The sequence below is a fragment of the Vitis riparia genome, chromosome 9 (assembly GCF_004353265.1).
Source record: "Vitis riparia cultivar Riparia Gloire de Montpellier isolate 1030 chromosome 9, EGFV_Vit.rip_1.0, whole genome shotgun sequence".
In the NCBI taxonomy this organism is placed as follows: domain Eukaryota; kingdom Viridiplantae; phylum Streptophyta; class Magnoliopsida; order Vitales; family Vitaceae; genus Vitis; species Vitis riparia.
The window spans coordinates 18077742-18098824 of NC_048439.1; the positions used below are offsets into that span (position 1 = coordinate 18077742).

Genomic DNA, 21083 nt, shown 5'->3' on the forward strand with positions numbered 1-21083 from the left:
AATTATATTTGATTTTTTTTATATTTTTTATAGTAAACCAAATATGAGAAAGTCATTTTCTTTGACATTTTTTTCTCTTTCTTGAGTACTTTCTAGGAATAAAATATAGCCTTAAGGAATGTTTAAAAAAAAAAAATTGTTAGCTAATTCCTTTGCAATTGAAAATCTATGTATATATTTTAAAAGATAATCTAACATAATTTGCTAATGTTGACATTGATACTTGGTTTCATTAAAATAGTATTAATAATTATTATTAAACGCTAGAAATATGTCCTCTAAAGATTAAAAAAAATTAAAACAAAAGTGGGCATAGATTAAAATAGTATTTTGTTTCATATTATTTATGTTTTCTTGACCAAGCATTCATTGGCTCCAAAGGTAAAAATATTAAAGTAGCTAATTTGGTTTTAACTTTAATTTTAGCTCATTTAAATTCTTTTATACCCTTGTAAATGACATAAAGAGAGAGAGAGAAAAAAAAGAGATAAATTTTTTTTGAACATAAGAATTTTGGAATCCCAACATGTAAGTTGATATATAAAGCAATTAACATAGGTAAACAACCATCTCACTTTTCACAAACAGAAATCTTATAATTACATCGAGCAAGTGAAAAAATGTTATCCACCTAAAAGATAATGTCGACTAAAATTTCATTTGTCATCATTTTGTGTATTCTGTTCTTTTTTGTTCTTCCAGAGATCAAACTCGGGTTTTGATACCAGTTTATTATACTAACAAAAGTTTTAATGCAAACAATGTTATTTCAATAATACAAAGATAAAAATAATCCATATAAAGGTACAAAAAATTTTAATATGGGTTGACCAATCATACCTACATTTATAAACGAGAAAAATCATTCCACTATACCATGGAGAAAATTACAAACAATAGAAATAAGATACAATTATCGAGTTCACGAAACATCTTATGCATGTTTTCTCATTCTTTGTATCTATATTTTGAACCACGAGTCCTCTCACCCACTAGGTATCTCTATCACTGTATCTCACTATATTCCTATCCTTGTACAGTCTTTACAAGTCTATCTTCATCTAATAACATTTTCTCCTCTTGACTTAGAATATTTATAAAGATATTCCTAATAATTTTTTTTTATTTTATAATACAATTTAATATTGCAATAACATATCAACTTAGGAAATATTCTATATAATATTTTTTACAAAAAGGAATTTATACTAATTAAGAATTTGGAACATTTTTCAACACCAACAACGATTTGAGCCAATCGATCTTGCGTAAGTACTTCATATGTATAACTCAAAATGTTGATTAGGAAGCGCTTGGAGGTAATTCATTAATTTTATATCACTTTATGTGATAAGCATTTTGTTGCCAACAATAATTTTTATTAATTTAGCGATTGGACAGTACTTAGGTTTATTTTGAAGTACAATAATGGATTTTACACGGTGTAGTTTCATTAAACATTTTTTAAAAATAAAATATTTACAGACTCTTTGTTATTGCTAAACAAAGCTTTTTCATAACAGAAAACCGATCAAAAAAAACAAAAAAAGCCTTGGCTTCTAGTATTTAAACTCTACAGCCTCGAAATAAAACATACCATTACAAATACATTTTATTGTCACCCTCTTTGGTTTCGACCATTGGTTGCTCCTCTTCTTGCTAACCCTAGTTTGTTCACAATTTTATCCACAAAACTAAAGTAAGCTTCACACCAAGATCTCTTGAAGGCCAAAATAAAAAAGGGAAATAAAATACCCACTGCAAATCCCAACCCAACACTCAAGTAAAACCACTCATCAATGAAGCCATTGTCATTTTCTTCTTCTTGATCAATAGTACTTTGGCCTTGATCCTGATTCTCTCCTTCACATTTTGTAACAAGTGGAGCTCCACAAAGACCTGGGTTTCCATAAAAAGCACAGGCATCGAAGGTTGTTATTTGCCCTATAAAAGGGATTACACCTGAGAAATTATTGTTAGATAGGTTTAAATAACCCAGATATGATAGTGAAGACATGCTCCGAGGAATAACACCTGAAAGCTTATTACTTGACAGATCAAGAGATGCTAATTGACGCATCCCCGAAATATTTTCTGGAATTGAGCCATTGATGCAGTTGCTTGACAAGTTCAGAATCACCAAACCCCGCAGGTTTGTTAGTTTCTTGGGAAACTCTCCACTCAACTTATTGTTGGATAGATCCATGCTAACAATCAGAGAAAGAGTCTTGGTATACTCTAGAATTTGGCCTTTTGTACTCACAACCAACCTTTCTTCGTAGTAGTGCCCTGCTAACCTCCCATATAACAAATACTTATTTATGGTTTCCTCTTGATCCATGGCTTTAAGATCACCAAAAGTAGGTGGGATGGTTCCTGACAAATGGTTTCCCGCAAGGTCCAGAACATGTAGTGAGCTTAAGTTTGAAAGCTCAAAGGGAAGTCCTCCAGTAAATGCATTGAACCTAAGATTAAGAATTCTAAGATTCATGAATGCAGCTCCAACCCATGCTGGAATGTTGCCTGACAATCTGTTGTAGCTGAGATCAAGGGTTTCCAAATTTGATAAATTGCAGAAAGAAAAGGGGAGCTCTCCTGAAAGCTTGTTATTTCTGAGGTGAAGCGACTGGAGCAATCTTAATGAACCAAACGATTGAGGAATGGTCCCAGATAAATTGTTGTTCCCAAGGTCTAGAACAATTAGGTGAGAGCAATTACTCAAAGTCCATGGAATGCTTCCTGCCAAACTATTCCTTGAAAGATCAATGACCGCAGCAATCCTCATATGTCCTATGGAGGGTGGGACGGGTCCAATTATTTGATTACCCGAAAGAGAAAGGAAAGACAAGTATGGCATGAATTCACCTATGCTCAATGGGATAGGACCAGAAAAGAAGTTGTTTGATAGATCCAGTAGCTGTATGTATTGGTTTGAAAGAGGAATGGGTCCTTCAAAGAGATTGGAACTCAAATCAATATATGCAGTAGGCCCAACATTTAATGGATTTGGTAACTGACCTTGTAACTGGTTGTGAGAAAGATTCAATCTCACTATATTAGAAGAAATGTCCCAAAACCAGTTTGGTATGCAACTTGAAATGCTAGCATTTGAGAGATCAAGATCCCAAACCTTCTTTTGAGACTGAAGCCAAGTCGGGAATGAAGGACCTAAGTTACATGAATTCATTCCAAGCTCAAAGAGCTGGAAAGGAGGGATCCAATTGGAACTGACATTCAAAATGAAAGAGTTGGAGCCCAAGTGCAATTCATTCAGACGAATAAGCTTCGAAAAATGTTCTTCAGAGAGACTTCCGGCCAATCGATTGCAAGACACATCGAAGTAGGACAATTCAGAAAGTTGTCCAAAGCTATCTGGGAGACTCCCATTAAGTTCATTACGGGCAAGAGATATACTTGTCAAATGTTGGAGTGTCCCCAAAGAAGCAGGGATGGGACCTTGGAGCTTGTTGTGAGACATAGAAAGTTCCACAAGATTTTCAAGTCGGCTCAACCACTCTGGCAATTCTCCATCGAATTGATTGTTGGACAAGCATAATGTAGTCAAATTAGGCAAAGTCTTAGGACCGCAGTTTTGGATCCCTTCGAGGGATTTGGGTAGACTTCCTTTCAAGTTATTACTATCCATGGAAAGAAACTGTAAGTGGCAAAGTCTACCAATATAGTTTGGAAACCAACCTGTAATATTACAAAGAATAAATTAATTAATTAATTAAACAATCTAATCTTTGAAGAGAAAAAATAATCTATTTAGGATTAATTAACTTCAAAACCTAAAAATTCCTTATTTTTAATTGCAAAGCCATCCAGATGTTTTTAGAAGTACTAGGATTAATTCAAATTTGATATTGCACCCCTTCTATATAGAAAATAAACTACTTTGAAAAATGTTGATGTTTGAAGATGGAGGATGAAAATATATAGCTAATATAACAATAGCAATAAATTTACTATTTCTTTTTATTCAAATTTCTAAAATGAAAAACCAATTCAAAGCTAATGACATATTTACATGTTTTAAAAATCGGATTGGAGTAACTAGTTCAATCAGTCAAATCATTGATCAAACTAGATCGGTCGATTCAACTAGTCAGACCGTCGACCGAACTTTGATCCGATTTGATTCACCTAATTGGGATAAAATAGAGTTGAACTGACATCAAACCGGTCAGCCCCAACTGGGCTAGAATAGAGTTGAACTGACATTGAACTGGTCAGCCCAATGGGGTTCAATTGCTAGATCAGTGAGTTGGGTTGGTTGGTTCAACTCAAAAAAAAAAAAAAAAACCGCTTTTGAATGCCTATGTTCACAAGCCCAATGTTCAACTAACTTTTAACTTTTTTCTTAAAGCCCACCAAATTAATAGCCCAAATTGATGCCCTCTCACAAATCTTTGAATTGAGTTGATTGCTGCACTCCAGAGTGGCTTTTTATATGGTAGTTTGGGACCTTTGGGTAACTCATTTTCTGAGAGATTCACAAAGGACCTTTTGTTTTTTTTTTATTAAAAAAAAGGCTAAAAGCTATTTAAAGGGTATGGAAGGATGGGGATTTATTTAACCTGAGTCTTTAGTGGGAAAATACCAAGGGTGCAACACTACGATGTCTCAACATGCAATATGTTACTTATATTATATATATAGCTAATTGTTCAACATTAGTAATCAATTTGTCTTTCCTTGATTAGGTAGGAATATCATATTGAAATTGAATATAAATAATATAAAGAAAGTTATGCATAAGTAATAAGAATAGAAGTACAATTAAAAAAACAAAAACAAAAACAAAAAGTAATTCAACATGGTCAAGGATGTTTGATCAGAATAAACAACTTATTTCAACATACTCAATAGTGGAAAATAATAAATAAAACTTATTTTTATTTATTATTGCATGTTGAAAAAAGTAATATTCCACAATATGTGACTTTACCATAGAAAAATTCAGATTGGTACCTTGAAGGAAGTTATGGGACAAGTGGAGATCCACGAGATTTTGAAGTTGACCTATCCATTCAGGCAATTTCCCACTTAATTTATTATAAGACAAGTCCAAATATGTCAAGTTAGGCAAAGGACTTTCAGAATCACAGCCCCTAGTTTTATTGGGAAATTCGGGTAGCTTTCCTGACAAGCCAGTCTCCTTCATATTCAAGTATTTTAAGTTGCAAAAGTCTCTGATGGAGCTTGGAATGGCACCTATATCACAAAAAGGAAATAATAATTAATTTGATTAAAAAATAATAAAGATAATAAAAAAAAAATTATAATTATTTACCATTCTATTCACATAAAATCTTAAAAACTTTCTATTCTAGTTAGAAGCTTACCATATAAGTTACTTCTACGCAAATTGAGAACTTCTATCTTTCTCCAACTCTTGCTAAATAGTTGAGAGAGGCTGCCTCTTAGATTTCTATTCCAAGATAAATCCAAGTATTGCAAAATGGGTAGCTCCATGAGACCAAGTGGAATCATTCCGTATATGTAATTGAAACTTACATCAATGAATACAAGGCTACTAATGTTTAGAAGCCATTGAGGGAACTTAGAATCAAAATTGTTGTAACTAATGCTAATAACAGCAAGTGAAGTAAAATTAATAAAGCTCGGAGATGAAATTGAGCCAAAAAGATTACAGCCTGATAGATGCAATTCAGTTAGATAAGGAAGTTTATTTAATACCTCCACCCAATCAGATCCTACCATTGACATGTCAACACCATTCATATGAAGATACTTTAAAGACACAAGGCCAACCATCCATTCAAGATTGTTGGCAAATAAATAAGGAAGTCGGGAAGAAAGATCAAGATACTGCAAGTTAGAAAGATTTCCCAAATTTGAAGGAATTGCACCACTAAATCCGGCATACGATAGGTTTAGATATTGTAAATTCTTCAAAGACCCAAAGAATTGAGGAATCGGGATGTCATCAAATGAGTTGAAACTCAAGTCTAGATATTGTAAGGACCTAAGTTTTATCAATGAAGGTCTAATCTCCCCAGACAAGCTCATCAAGCTCCAATTGTTATATGCATTCCAACGAGAATATGGATTACGGAGATCAATTGAAACAATAGCTCTAGTGTCATTTTCACAGTCGATTCCGTGCCATTGACAATAATTACTTCCTTTCCATGATGAAAGCCGATTATTGGGATCTTTGATGCCATTTTTAATGTCAATAAGAACATCCCAATCAGATTCTAGGTTAGTGTTGAAATGTATATCACTGTTACAAGAAACTTCTTTTCTTATTATGCACAAACTAACTAAAATAAAACCAATAATTGAAATTATCCTCATATGATTTTCCATCCAGCTAGGAACACCTGTAAGAAAATAGAGTCAATATGTGGTTAATTGTTTTTATTAAATTAAACTAAAAGTTTATATGAAAAACATAACCCAAATTTTAAAAACAAGTGCATAGAGTCAAATAACTTATTTAAGCAACATATTTAAACAAGGGAAATCGATCTAATAACATTTAAAAAAGCCTAACTAGTACAAGAACTTAAATATATACCAAAAAAATATAATTGTAATCATCTCATAAATCAATCATGGGCTTTTGAAGAGATACACAAAGAAACACATAAGAGATAACTTACTATTGTGGAGTAAAACCTCACCTAATACCTTTGTTTTTGCTTGTTTATTTGATTGAAGCCAAATATATAGAAGAATGGTTATATAGAAGAATGGGTTGGACATTGAAGAGTCTTCTTCTTAATACCAAAGAAAGTAGGTAACTTAATTGAAAGTAAGTGGGCCCATTATCGTAAGCAATTAATTTCAGCAAATAATGCAGGAGAACAACATGAAATCAGATGCATACTAAAGAAAAAAAAAGTCATTGACGAGAAATCTTGTAAATATAAATTTTTATTAAATTTATTTCTATTCAATAATAATGATTCCCACAACTTTTTTTAGAACTAATTTTCATCTTACTTAAAATAATTTGAGAGTCAATTTTGATATTGCAAATTAAAAATTTTATTAGTATGCTCAACTTTCAAATAAAAAAGAAAACAAATGTTTGTAATTATTTTATATCTTCCAAAGTCTTTCATGGGCGCATATTAGGTCAAAATGATATTAAACATTGCACATGGTGAAGGAGTTGATCAATCCCTATCAAAGAGACTTTTTCTAGATAAAAGATGACAAGTTACCAATAATGTCATAGAATTTTCATAAACCTATGACCTTGTCCCGTGTAAGGAGGTAGAAATTTCATTAGTATGAGAAAAATTTCCACATCCATACCATCATTCACGGAAGAAATAATCGTGCCTAGCTCAACCCAAAAGGTTAGAAAATTGTAAATATAAGAAAATTTGCTAATCAAGTTCTCACCTAATGGGGTAAGTAACCATGTTATCACCTAGAAAAGAGATCATTTTCTTAACTTACATCAAGTGTTATACAATATCTGCTGAACTCTTATAAATCATGCACTACATGGAAATTCTTCTTTAGAAAATTTCTATTAAACCACTCACAGTGTATTTTCCAACAATATAATCTAACAAAAGAAGTAAAAGTTTAATAAATATAATACATATAGGTTATGTTTAAAGAAAAAGATCTATATGATTGCATATTTTTCTCAAAATAATAGTGATGATGATAAGAGAATATCATTGACGCATCTTGAAAATCCATTAATAGTTAAAGCAATTAATTATAAGAATGAGAGGTTATTATGAATAATCTAATGGTATAATTTAATATTCTACATACATCCCATCAATTAAAATTACTATATAAATGATTTATATGGAAATCATGCATCAAGAAGTTAAAAGGTTTAGATGGTGGAGCACAGAAAAGGTGTTTCTGTCTTCTCATTTCTTGTTATTTGGGTTAAGAAGAATTGAAATTCTTAGAGATAAGGAAACAGACTTTGTAAATCAAGGCATTGATACAAGCATTTTCTATGCCCGTAATTAAAGGATTTGGTAAGCCACAATCAAAGAAATAATGCTTAAATCTAGAAGGCGTGTAATTAAGAGAGTTGACAATTCCTATTTGGTTCATTGTGTTTAGGAATATGTTTCAATCATTTCCATAAAATGTATCTCACATTCATAATATATCTGTTAGCACATTAAGTTGTTGAGTTTAAATTGACAATTTTATTCCGTTCATCATGCCTTAAGACTTTTCTAGTTTTTTGTGTCTTATTCTCTATTGAAGACTCAAAGTTGTTATATAATCAACAAAGGATGACATGGATAAATATAGATATTAAGGTATTTTAATTAAGTATAAAGTTTTAAGTTTCTTAAATAATAAACTTGAGCACTCAAACTTGGCACTTGCAATAATGGCTCAAGCATTGGAAGTGTGCAAACACTCCTAATAAGTACTCAAGCACACAAGACAAATTTTAGTTTAGCTTTTTCTATTTTTTAGAAAATCCTTTTTTAATTGAAAATTTTAGATTTCTATCCACTAGGGTTTTGTCTCTATAAATACTTTGCCTAAAAAAGCTTTTTCTTTTTTATGTGAATATTTTGAAAAAGACATATCATCAACTTTTCTCATATTAAGAAACTCTCAACTAGTTTATTTTTTCATGCACTTGGGTTTGTGAGAGAGATCCACATCCCCTTAGGTGTTGAGGTATTCATGAGTAGGTACATGTATTGTGTTATGGACATGACAATTGACATAGATATTGGGGAGTCAGACTTAGAGATAACATCTACCAAGTAAATTTGTTAATTTCTTACAATAGTTGATCAGTACTTTGTACTATTTGGACCCTATGATTTTTATATCTTTAAGGTCTTTGGAAGACTTTATGGTGGTTTTTCATATAAATCATTGTCTATTTGTGTAGTTGTTGTCACCTTTTTTCTCATATTCTAAAAGAGAAATCTTAAAAGAATAAGATTTAGGTTCATAACAAGACCTATTAACTTTCAATTGATATCATAGTAGGAAAAATTTGTAAAAATCAAAAGTTTTCAATCTTGCTAGATCCAAGTTATGGGACCATAGAGGATTGGGTATTCAATTAACAATCCAACCTATTTTGATGGCAATAAGGCAATACCTATCTACATTAGAAGGCCTATATGATTTTTTCTTAGAAACGCAAGAAAAAAGGCTCTAGAATTCAGTAGAATTTGAATGGGGACCATTATTAAAATTGGATGGTCTAGAAGATCTATTGGTAAACTCAAGCTTAAATAGGATTGTGATAAACTTGATAATGAAGGCAATGAGGTGAATGTTTGAATTCTTGAAAAATCCATTCCAAGCCCTAGATTGTTAAGGTGTAAGTTGCTACAATCCTCGGGGTCTCTAAATCTATGCAATGGAAAAATTCAAAATAATGAATCTTAGATCTAAATGCATAAAGATTCACTAACAGCCCTTTAAATAAAAAAGACAACAGATGTTTATAATTCTACATTCTCCAATGTAGTCTTACCAAGGCATATTATGTCAAAATCATATGGAACTTTGCACATGGTGAAGGACATGACCAGTTGCTATCAAAGAGACATTTTTCTCAAAAAAAAAAAAAAAAAAGGACAAGTGGCCAATAATGTCACAGAAGTCTCATAAACCTATAAACTTATCCAGACCAAGGAGGTAGAAAGTTCATAAGTATGAGAAAATTTTCTACATTCATACCATCATTCACGGAAGAAATAATTGTGCCTAGCTCCACCCAAAATGTTACAAAATTGTAAATATAAGAAATTTTTCTAATTAAGTTCTCACCTAACAGAGTAACCAGGTTGTCACTAAGAAAAGAGATAATTTTCATACAATCCAGTTTATTAAACCACTTGTGGCGTATTTACTAACTATACAATCTAACAAGAGAAGTAAAAGTTTACCAAATATGATACATATTGTAATATTTTTCCTATATCTATGGACTTGCATTTTCATTTGCATCCCCACTTGTTGACAAAACTCGCTTTCTAAGATCAAAAATTGTATTTTATAAAAAATTGAAGTCACTACTTATTTTTATATATATATTTTTAAGGGAAAATAAAATAAGAAACTAAAACCCTAAGAAAAAATGACTCCTGAAACTTTTGGAAAATTGTGTCTTTGAAAAACCCAAGTCTAGGTCCGAAAACGAGGTTATCTATCAAGAAAGTACCTTAAAAAGATAACACCTCTTTTAAAAAAAAATAGGTTTTTACTTATTAGGTTAAAGGAAGCATGACAATTAATCAATAAATCAGGAATACCAAATAAAGCAAAGGTAATCAAGTCTAAAGGCAAACAATATATATGCTATTATATCCTAATAAATATACCAAAGAAATTAATCACAAGAGAAAGGAAGATAGGAGGGTACCTAAGCTACAACCCAAAGTTCTTTCATGAAAACATCAAAGTTAGTTTGACAATATAATCCAACATACAACATGCATTCTATCCATTCAAACAATCAAGCAATCAAAACAATACCATGCATTAGAAAGCACATAAAAAGGGTCTACATATTTATAAAATTAAAGAAGTGGAAAGTGCAAGGGATATATTTGAATAGCATACACAACCCGCAATGCGCTTCCATACAACTAGAAGAGGGTTAGCTTACAAATAGTAATAATAAATAGAAGAATAACAAATAACTATGACAATAAACCGTAATATACATGGTATATATACAACTGAAATGAAATGGTAGAAATATAAGGAAACAACTATCATGTAGGACATGCAATACAAGTCATTATTAAAGCTAAACTAATTTTCATGAGTGTCAAAGATACAAAATTAGTGATTAAGACAAAACATGCAGCAAAAGGGCAAAACAGTCAAATTCACTTGCAAAATCCTAAACAAATATTTAGAGACATTATTTCAATATGAGAAAAACCACACAACATCTCATTATGTCTATATTACAATACCAAATCCAAGATTAAGTAAAGATATATCAATTAATTCCACATTGAAAGATAAGTTACATATTAAATAGAAACTCCAGCATGCAATCAAAATAGGAGTTTTTACAAAACAAATCCTAAAAAAAAATCTAAAAGTGGAATTTAATTACAAAAATTTTCATGAAACATCTCGTACATGTCTAGAACGACATACAAAATCCCAAACATTCATTCAAGATACAAATTTAAGCAAAAACACCCAAAAGTTATAAAAGATCTAGAAGTGGGTAGAAAATGGTGATACACATAAAGTGAATTTGTAAAAATATTCGAAGGTCTCCTAAAATCATACGAAAAATCCTACATGTACTTTAAGGTGCCTAGTTTACAGAAGAAATAGGGAGTACTTGAAAGTATTTTTAAAACGCTCAAACTTATCAGTTGTCCAAAATCAATCATGAGCAGTAGGTGAGAATTTGTCAAGAAAATGTATTTTTTAATATTTTGTGTCAAAATTCAATTTTAAGAATCAAGAATCTGGAAAAAAAATATTCATTTAAATCAAAAAGATAAAAAAAAATTTAATTTTGCAAAGGTCTCTCGGGTGTACATAAGTAGGCCTAAACAAAACATGCTGAAAAAGATGATCATAACTTAGCTTTGAGGAAAGCGTTTTAACTTGAGTAACATTCCAAAATCAAGTCCAAAGAGTGAAGAACATCATTCAATTTTTTTGAAAATTTTTAAAACACTCCAAAATAATCAAAACAATTTTTTTTTCGTGAAAGGTCCCTAGCTGAGTTGAAGCTGATGTCAAAGATGAGTTTTTTTTTTTTTTTTTTCTTTCTTTCTTTCTTTTTCTTTCATATAGGGGTTCTATCAAGCCCTCATTCAATATTCATAAGTTTAACCTATGTATTCCCATTAGCTTAGGGGCATAAGTTCAAAACTATGTTAAGAAAACAAAGTTTTGGAAAATAAGAAAAATGAATGCAACTTGGATAAAACTGAGTTGTATATTTTTAAAAGAAAGTGAGATCTTTACCCTAAAAATCTAGAATGAATTTTTTTATTTTTTATTTTTTAAAAAAAGTTTTTAAATGATTTAAATTCATTTGAAAATGATTTTAGGAAAGCAAAAGGAGCCACATGAATTAATAAATCCAAAACATTGGATACAAAATAGATATTTTTTATTTCTAACTTAAAAGGATTTGAAAACATGAAACATTAAATTGGATTCCCCTTTTTGGCTACATTTCATTTGGAATCAAGGAGTCACATCTATGATGGAGAAAATTCATTTTGATGAAAGAAAAAAGGTTTGTTTTATCAACCAAAATGGCAATTAGATAATTTTAAAAGGATCAAAACTCAAACAATTATTCTATTCGAAATATTTAATTTTTTTTTAAAAATAAAAAAAAATTCTATTAAAACAATTATTTTATTCGAACTATTCTGATTTCTAAAAGAGATAAATAACATTCAATCAAAACAATTACTTTATTCAATCTAACTAATTTTCTAAATCAAATAAATAGGATTCAATTGAAACAAATTTGAAATAAGAGGTCTTTAACACATGGGATTAATTATATTGACAAACTAAAAAATTATAAAAACTCTTAAGACTAAAGATGAATTAAAAACTAAACAAACAAATATCCATAAACACTCAAACCTAAAGACAAAAGAAAAATTAACCAAACGGAAATATATATATATATATATATATATATATATATAAACACTCAAACCTAAAGATGAATGACAAACTAAACAAACTAAATTAAAATAAAGATTTTTAACACATGATTTATATCAACAAACTAAAATATTAAAACCTAAAGGTGAATTAAAAACTAACTAAATAGATATTTATAAACACTCAATCCTAAAGTTAAAGATAAACTAACTAAACAAAATTAAAACAAAGATTTTTAACACAGATGATCATTTATATTAACAAACTAAAATATTAAAACCTAAAGGTGAATTAAAAACTAACCAAATAATTTTTTATAATTATTCAAAACTTTATATGAATGATAAACTAATCAAATAAAATTAAAACAAAGATCTTTAACACATGGGATCACTTATATCGGCAAACTAAAATATTAAAACCTAAAGATGACTTAAAAACTAACCAAATAAATTTTTATAAACACTCAAACCTCAAGATGAATGATAAACTAATCAAATAAAATTAGAACAAAGATTTTTAACACATGGGATTATTAAAATCAACAACCACTACAATAAGAATCACTTATAGTAGGGGCCAACGAACCCAGTAAAAAATAAAATTGGTGTGACTACAATATATGGTTGCATGCCAAATTGACGGCAACACAGTGTAGCCATAGGTGGTGCAACTATAACTTATAGTTGTCATTGTAAGGATGGTCGTGAGAATTAAAACATAAGTGGTGGGTGGAAGCGAGGTACAGGAAATGCATTCTTATAGTTGCATTTGAAAAGGACCCCACTAGAAGTTTGATTTAGTTGCATTTATAAATGACCCCAACTAAAAGTTTGATTTAATTGCATTTACAAGTAACCCCCACTAAAAGATGTAATTTTTTATTTAGTTGCAATTAAGATTTGGCTGCAACTATAGATTCTCAATTTTTTTTTTTTTTTTTGGAATTTATCAAATGCAACCTTTTGTACCATTGCTAGCCAGCTAAAAATCTGAAGGGGGACAGAGCACAAGTAGTGGTGGAGCCTTTTCCTGACAACATTTGGAGAATGCAACCCAAAACTATATAATATATATTCAACTACTATTCTTCATATGGTCCATTTTTAGTGGTATAAATAGATATTAGGTAGTATATAATGCCTAAAGAGGTTTTGTGTAGCCAAAACCCATAGAATCAATGGGATTATTAAAACTTATATACACAATTCAAGTGAAATTCCAAAATATCATTCAAAAATCATAGCAAAAGTCCCTATAAAGTAGTAGAACATTCAAAGCAGTCAATAACACTCCTATGAATCCTCTGAGCATCTTGTATTTCCTGCAAAAGAAAATAGCAATGACAAATATGAGTCCATGTATTAACTAAATTGCTTCCCATCAGAAAACTCCCGAGGATATCAACATTCTGTGATACTGTATGTTTCCATGTTTAGCATCTTCCCAAAGAAAGCAGAGCATTTTGTAGCAAAAAAAAGTTTTGAATAATAAGATTTCCACAGAAGTTACCTTCAAGAAATGACAATTCTCCACTACACCAAGAGTATTACAATAAACTTTCTTATTTTCTGTATCAATTTTGATACCTTCAGCTTCCCTGAAATGAATTTCTACATTTTTCTACAAGAGAAGCAAAAAGGTGAAGCATTGTGTCAGTAGCCTACCGGATCATATTAAAATGGAAGCAGCTACTAGTACTCCATATGAAAAGGCCAAACTTGATTTTGCAGCAACCAATTAACAGTCTATATTTTCCAAAACCTAGGGGTTGAGTCAAGCTCCGTGCCTGAGCTTACAACATCTCCCATAACTGACCAATTCCTTAAATAGTTTAAATTGGGATCTACATGGTCCTTACTTTCAACCCTAGCTATCAGAATAGAAAAGATGGATATATCCAACTATGTTCTCAAACACCCATTTTATTAAGAAACATCTATCCAAATTAAGCTTCAAAAAGCAAACTAGGGAAGGAACCCACTCAACCTGAATTTTCAAGATCACACCTGCCAACTATGATGTAGGATCCCCTAACGACATCACAAGCATAGTAATTGATCCAGTTAGGAAACGGATCCCAACCAACACCTTATCATTTTTAGCAATTTCTATGTTCCCACATAGTTTGGATGCTTCAAAATGCCAACAACAAAACATTCCATCAGTGTGTATAAAATAATTAGATTGCATGGTGGATGTTTTGGTATATTGTTGATTTTTATTTTTTAACTAATTGGGAAATTTAAGTCCATGGTATTAGGTCTAGAAAATGGCAATTGCTGAAGTGAGAGAAGGTTCCGAAATGGAATATATATATATATATATATATATATTTGAAATCAACAAATGGGTTTAGATGTGGAACCATACATTCTAAAGAAGTTATAAATTTCAAAAGAGCTATTGGTTTAAATCAATCTCACCAATACTTATAATAGCATCAAGAAGAGAGCCAAGCAAAGGTAGAAAAACCACACCAGTAATTCTAGCACTAGCAACTTCCACCAGAATTTCACTCCCATCATACAAAAGCATGGCTGCAAACAACATCAGGGACACATACATAAGGATACGGAATATGTTTCCAGTGCTCAAAAACAATAAAATCTGGTTGTTGAATCTCTTCCAACTCCATCAAAAACAATAAAAACTACAATTTAATTCATTTGGAAATTTAATTCAATGTCTGACAATGTCTCTTATACTACAATTTCTACTATCTGATGGTAATGTATTATCTCTCTTCATTGATTTGGGTTTATAAAGAACACATGTCAGCTTGAAGCTAATAGATTATCAATTTTTTTTTTATAGTAAAAATTGCAAGTGCACGAAAATGAACCATGAAGTACATGAATAATATTTCTTTTTATTATTTTTAGATTCTAATGAGCTCCTAATATTATTTTACTTAACATTTAAAAAAAAAATTATATTTATAACAAATATACTTTTATAATTGAAATGATGAGGTAAAGTTAAAATTGAGATGAGTCAATTTTAACTACTATCAACTCCTCTTAATTAATCAAATTAATTTAGTAAGATACAATTAAATTGGGACCTTAATGAGTCAATTAAAAAAATTGACTCATTATTTTATGAGTAGTATCTTACCATTATTTTCCTACATCAAGCACATCTTGATGACAGTTCACCAGTTAAGCATCCTGTGATTGGAATATGAGTATTTATAAATGTTATATCCATTACAAGAACACTATAAGAGCTACCAAAAAACCTATCACAGTGTAGCCTTGTTACCCTATCTCTTCTGTGACAGGATTTAAGAGTATCAAGTAAATGCTATGCTGTCTTAATTTGTCTGTTTGCTTTGTCAGCACAGTTTCTATAAGGCAACATAAAAAACCATAAGGCTGAATCTGCTGCTCAGGCCAGCGTAAGGGCCAGATGGTTGATACTAGTATGAAAACCCTATTTGATCCATAAATCAGGAGTTGAGAAGTATTCATGCTCCAAACTGTATTTATGCTCTCCCCCTTAAGCCACAATTTTGTCTGAGCTACAGCATAATAAAGTTTGCATGCTTGTATAAAAAATTTGTACATTCATATGATGCTTATGATGCAGGTTTTATCAATTAAACTAGATGAATGGACAGATGAACAGGTTGATACATTGACGGGTATGGGTGAAAATAATGAGGCAAACATGAAGGATGAAGCCTCCATTCCGGACTACATCAGAAAACCAAGACCAGATTCCTCTATAGAGGAACACTCTGATTTCATTAAGTATTACACTATTAATACACTTGGCATAAATTTCTAAAGGGAACTTGTACCATGCTGAATCAGAAACCCACTTCTTGAATACTCAGGAGAAAATATGAGATGCAACTATTTTTCAACTCTGATGTATAGATGTTCTGCCCCTTTCCACCTCAAGGTTTGTGTTCACCATCCTCCTAAGGTGGTCCTCTTGGGTAAGAACTCCATTAATTGGTACACTCTCTCTCCCAACATATCTATCCATCTATGTGTACCCAGAATATCAAACAAGAAAAAAAAAAAAAAGATCGTAACATAGGGTACAATAAAGTACAGTGGAAAAATTCAGGGACCCAGACAATATCCATCTATTTTGTCAAGAGTATCAAACAGAAAACAGGCTCAAAATGTGCCACAATAAAGTACAATGGGATTATTTGATTGTCCAGATATCCAATATATTTGCTGGAAATCCTCTTCATCCTTCTCTGATGAAGTTGGGAAAATAGATTTGAGTTTGAATTTTCCATTTCTAACATGCCAGTTTGAATTCAATTTTTGGTATGTTCGTTGGATCATCTTGTTGTGTAGGTTCAAAGTGATCACCATGAGGTTGTTGCAGACCTGGTGCAAACAAGTTTTCTTTTTTCTATTCCCATGGATGGGCCTATGTCCTTTTGTACTCCCCATGTCTCTGTGCAGTGAGCTCTTCAATTTGAGTTCTTTACTACGAAAAAGAATGTGGACTTGACAAGGTGTGACTAAGTATCTTCACATAAGCTGTTTGTTTCTTTATTATCTGGTGAATTAATTTGCTATAAGGGTTCTCATGGTTCTTACTGTACACTTGACTATCATAAGATTGTATGCTAGTGGCTAGGATGGAATTAGAAATAGGATTTATGGGGGCGGGGGGGTGGGTGGGAGGATTTGAGGGGCAAAAGTACAGAGATTAGTTTTCGGGGGGCAGATATGAACCAGAAAGCGTATTTGACTCACCGGTTGGTTTGTTTCTCTTTCAAAATGATAGGATCAATACCTTATTTTGCATGCTAAGTTTTTTATTTTTGAGGGGGCATGTGCCCCCTCTGAGCCCACCTGAATCCACCAGTGCTAATGGTATGAAATGTAATGACTCGCTCACAACCATGTAAATATTGTCCGCTTTGACCCAAAGGGGCCCTCATGGCCTTAAAATGCATCTACAGGGTTACGAGGAGTCCATACTTATATAGTGCTAGAACATTCCCCCCTATCCGATGTGGGATGTCACAAACACCCCCGATGCAAACACAACGTCCTTGTTGTGTTCCACGGGATTGTGGGCCAAACAAACCCACACCGAGGTCAGGGATCGCTCTGGTACCATTTGTAACGACCGCTCACAACCGTGTAGATATGTCCGTTTTGGACCCAAAGGGGCCCTCATGGCTTTAAAACACATCTACAAGGTTACGAGGAGTCCATACTTATATGATGCCATCGGATATGGGATGTCACATGAAAAGATACTAGTTTGGTTTTTTTTTTCTTCACAAAAATAGTTATTAAAAGTAGTATTGAAGAAAAAGTGGTTTGATTGATCTAAAATATTGGCCCTCCTCTGCAAATGAAAAGGGGAGGGTTATTTTGGTTCACTATTGTTTTCTTCATTAAGCTTTAAATAAGTTTGCTCACAGTAGAAGTGATGCAAATTTAGGGTATGTTCTATCAGAACACATTATTTCTTATTGTTTTTTACCCTTCAAGAAGCTATGATCTATCTAATTTGTATGAAAAAAAATATGATATTTTTCTTTCAAGAATTATAAATTTTAGCCATTTTTCTTCAACTTTAATTGGGTTTTTGAACTTGGGAAAAAAATTTTTAAAAATGGAAAAACGAAAAGATAAGGTTATTTGACATTGGACTAATAAAATGTTTTCACATAATATATACTAATTACATGATAGTGTAATATTGTAATATTGAAATGAAGGACCCAAGTGGCACGAACCCATCTAAAGAGCTTTCACCTAGAAATGGGGAACCAAATTGGGACTAACATTCAAACGGAAAGAATTGGAGTCCATGTATAGATACTCCAACTTAGCTTCCATAAATGTTGCTCAGAAAGAGTTCCACTCAAATCATTAAAAGAAACATCCAAGACTTGCAATTTAGAAAGTTGTTCAATCCTATTTGAGAGACTTCCACTCAAATGATTGAGAGAAACATCCAATTGTTGCAGTTGAGAAAGTTGTCCAATACTATTTGGAAGACTTCCACTCAAATGATTGAAAGAAACATCCAATTCTTGTAGTTGAGAAAGCTGTCCAATACTATTTGGGAGACTTCCACTCAAATCATTGGAAGAAACACCCAATTGTTGAAGTTGAGAAAGTTGTTCGACACCATCTAGGAGACTTCCACTCAAATGATTGAAAGAAACTTGCAATTGTTGTAGTTGAGAAAGCTGTTCAATACTATCTGGGAGACGTCCACTCAAATGATTGGAAAAAACATCCAATAGTTGCAATTGAGAAAGTTGTCCAATACTATCTGGGAGATTTCCACTTAAATGATTGAATGAAACCAACAATTCTTTTAGTTGAGAAAGTTGTCCAATACAATCTGGGAGACTTCCATTCAGCTCATTCTCTACAAGATTCATATACTCCAAGCATTGCAATGCCCCTAAAAAAGTAGGGATGGGACCTTTGAATTTGTTGTAAGATGAAGTCCCCTAAGTTCTTTAAGCTCACCCAACCAGCTTGGGAATTTTCCCATCAATTGACTCTTGTCCAAGTATACCTCCCTCAAATTAGGCAAAGGACTTTTAGAATTGCAGGTTTCAATTCCTTTGATAATCTCAAGTAAACTCCCATTCAAGTTATTAAGACTCAAATCTAGATATTTTAAATTGCAAAAGTTTCCAATGGAGCGTGGAATTGAACCTGTCATGACCAAGAGTAAAAAATATGTGTGAATTAAAATTATGTAACGAACTAATAATAAAAATAGTAAATAAAAAAACAAGTTAATTCATGGACAATTAGTTTAAAGAAAAAGTTCATGCATTGGTGAATAAAAATACTGGGAATGGTACTTTTTTCTTTTCCTAATAACCATAAAATAAAGTAATTTCTTTAGATGTTGTAACAATAGTAAGATTAATAATTGATATTAATTATTTCTTAACAATAAACTAAAATGATTTGAACAAAGTGATAGTTCAAGGAGAGAAGATAGAAAATAAAAATATAAACTAAAAGAATATTGTAAAGGAAATTATTAAAAAGATTTTTTTAACGATTATATGTTTTTCTGAACAATTCTTTTAGTTCAAGTGGGTCTTCTATTTATTTACAAACTCCTATAAAACATGAATAAAAAAAATATAGTTGTTAATTGTATGATATTTCGAAACAATAACTCTAAAAGAAACCAGGAAAAAAAAGAAGAAAAAAGAGAAGTTTCTAATAAATTAAAATCAATAAAATGACAAAGCAACATAATTTACAGTCTAAATCAAATGTACAGGGAATATACCATAAAATCAAGTACCTTATATGAATTAATGAGTGAGGATGTTCTTAAATGAATTATCACTCAAATCTAAATATTTGAAGACACTAATTTATCAACAAAGTCTAATCTAATCAGTCAAGTTTATAAGAACAATCTATTAAAGTAAAAATTCTAATGACAATAAGTGTTCCCTCTTTAGGATAAAAGTTATCATTCTTATTTTTAAGACTATTGAAATTATAGTAGCAATTCCTAAATAGAAAAAAAACCCTTTTATATTTTTGGGTGGTGAATTTTTTATTTGTGAATTATTATTATTTAGTATATATATCTGTATAAGATAAACTAATTGAATAGTGCAATAGTAAGTTGAAAAAAGAAAAAAAAAGTTTTGAGTTATGATATGCCAAACAAATAAAGCAAAAGAAATGCATGCAAATTATTCCTATTTCCATCACATTAGGTGAATAATTTATTTTGAATTTCGACCCATTGAAGACTTCTTGTGGGGAAAGTGGTATTGACTTATTGGAAGTCATCAAGATAATAATAATATAGGGCTCTTGTGAGGAAATATTACAGACCTCTACCGTCTTTTCAAGCAACTTGGTTCATGACCTACAACTCATCCAGATGAAGAAATTTGTTCCATGGCCACATAATTCATCTGTTTCCATTAAAACTTGATGTTTAAATGAAGATAGTGGCTAAAGTCTTTTTCTGTTTGGTTAAAAATTCAACATGATTTTGACTTGACATGGTGACAACCATAGACCAAAAATTTAAGAAGGTAGAAGAGAGAAATATTTACAAGCCTGTTGATGTTATTGGAAGTCCGATTTTGTATATATTTTAAAATAATTTCAAAAATCGTTGATAAGGTTGTGGTGAGGCTTTTGATATGAGTTATTATTGTGGACTTTTACATTTCTAGGATATTATAGGGTTTTTTCATGCAAATTATAAAAAAATATCTTAGGTATCCCTAATAATTAGATAATTAATTCCTTATATTAAATATTCCAATACAATCAAGAAAATATGATAAGGCATTTTAGCAAATAAGAAAGAATAATTTTTCTAGGTATAATTAATTTGTGAATGTAGGCTTTAGGGAAAACTACATAAATCGTGTTTTATGTGTTTTTTGTTTTTGTTTTCTTATTTTTCTTATTATTTTTTATTGTGCTTTTAATTTACAACTTATTTTATTTCTTTTCAAAATT

General features: G+C 31.1%; 1 protein-coding gene across 1 annotated transcript; it reads right to left on the reverse strand.

Annotated features, from left to right (window-relative positions):
- Positions 1–1585: 1585 nt before the first annotated feature.
- On the reverse strand, positions 1586–15150 carry LOC117921882 (receptor-like protein EIX2). The gene is made up of 4 exons (XM_034839829.1): positions 15039–15150; positions 5349–6227; positions 4975–5217; positions 1586–3696 (listed from the first exon to the last, which is right to left on the reverse strand). The coding sequence occupies exons 1-4, from the start codon at positions 15148–15150 to the stop codon at positions 1619–1621; spliced, it is 3312 nt and encodes a 1103-aa protein (XP_034695720.1). The 3' UTR covers positions 1586–1618.
- Between the last annotated feature and the right edge of the window lie 5933 nt (positions 15151–21083).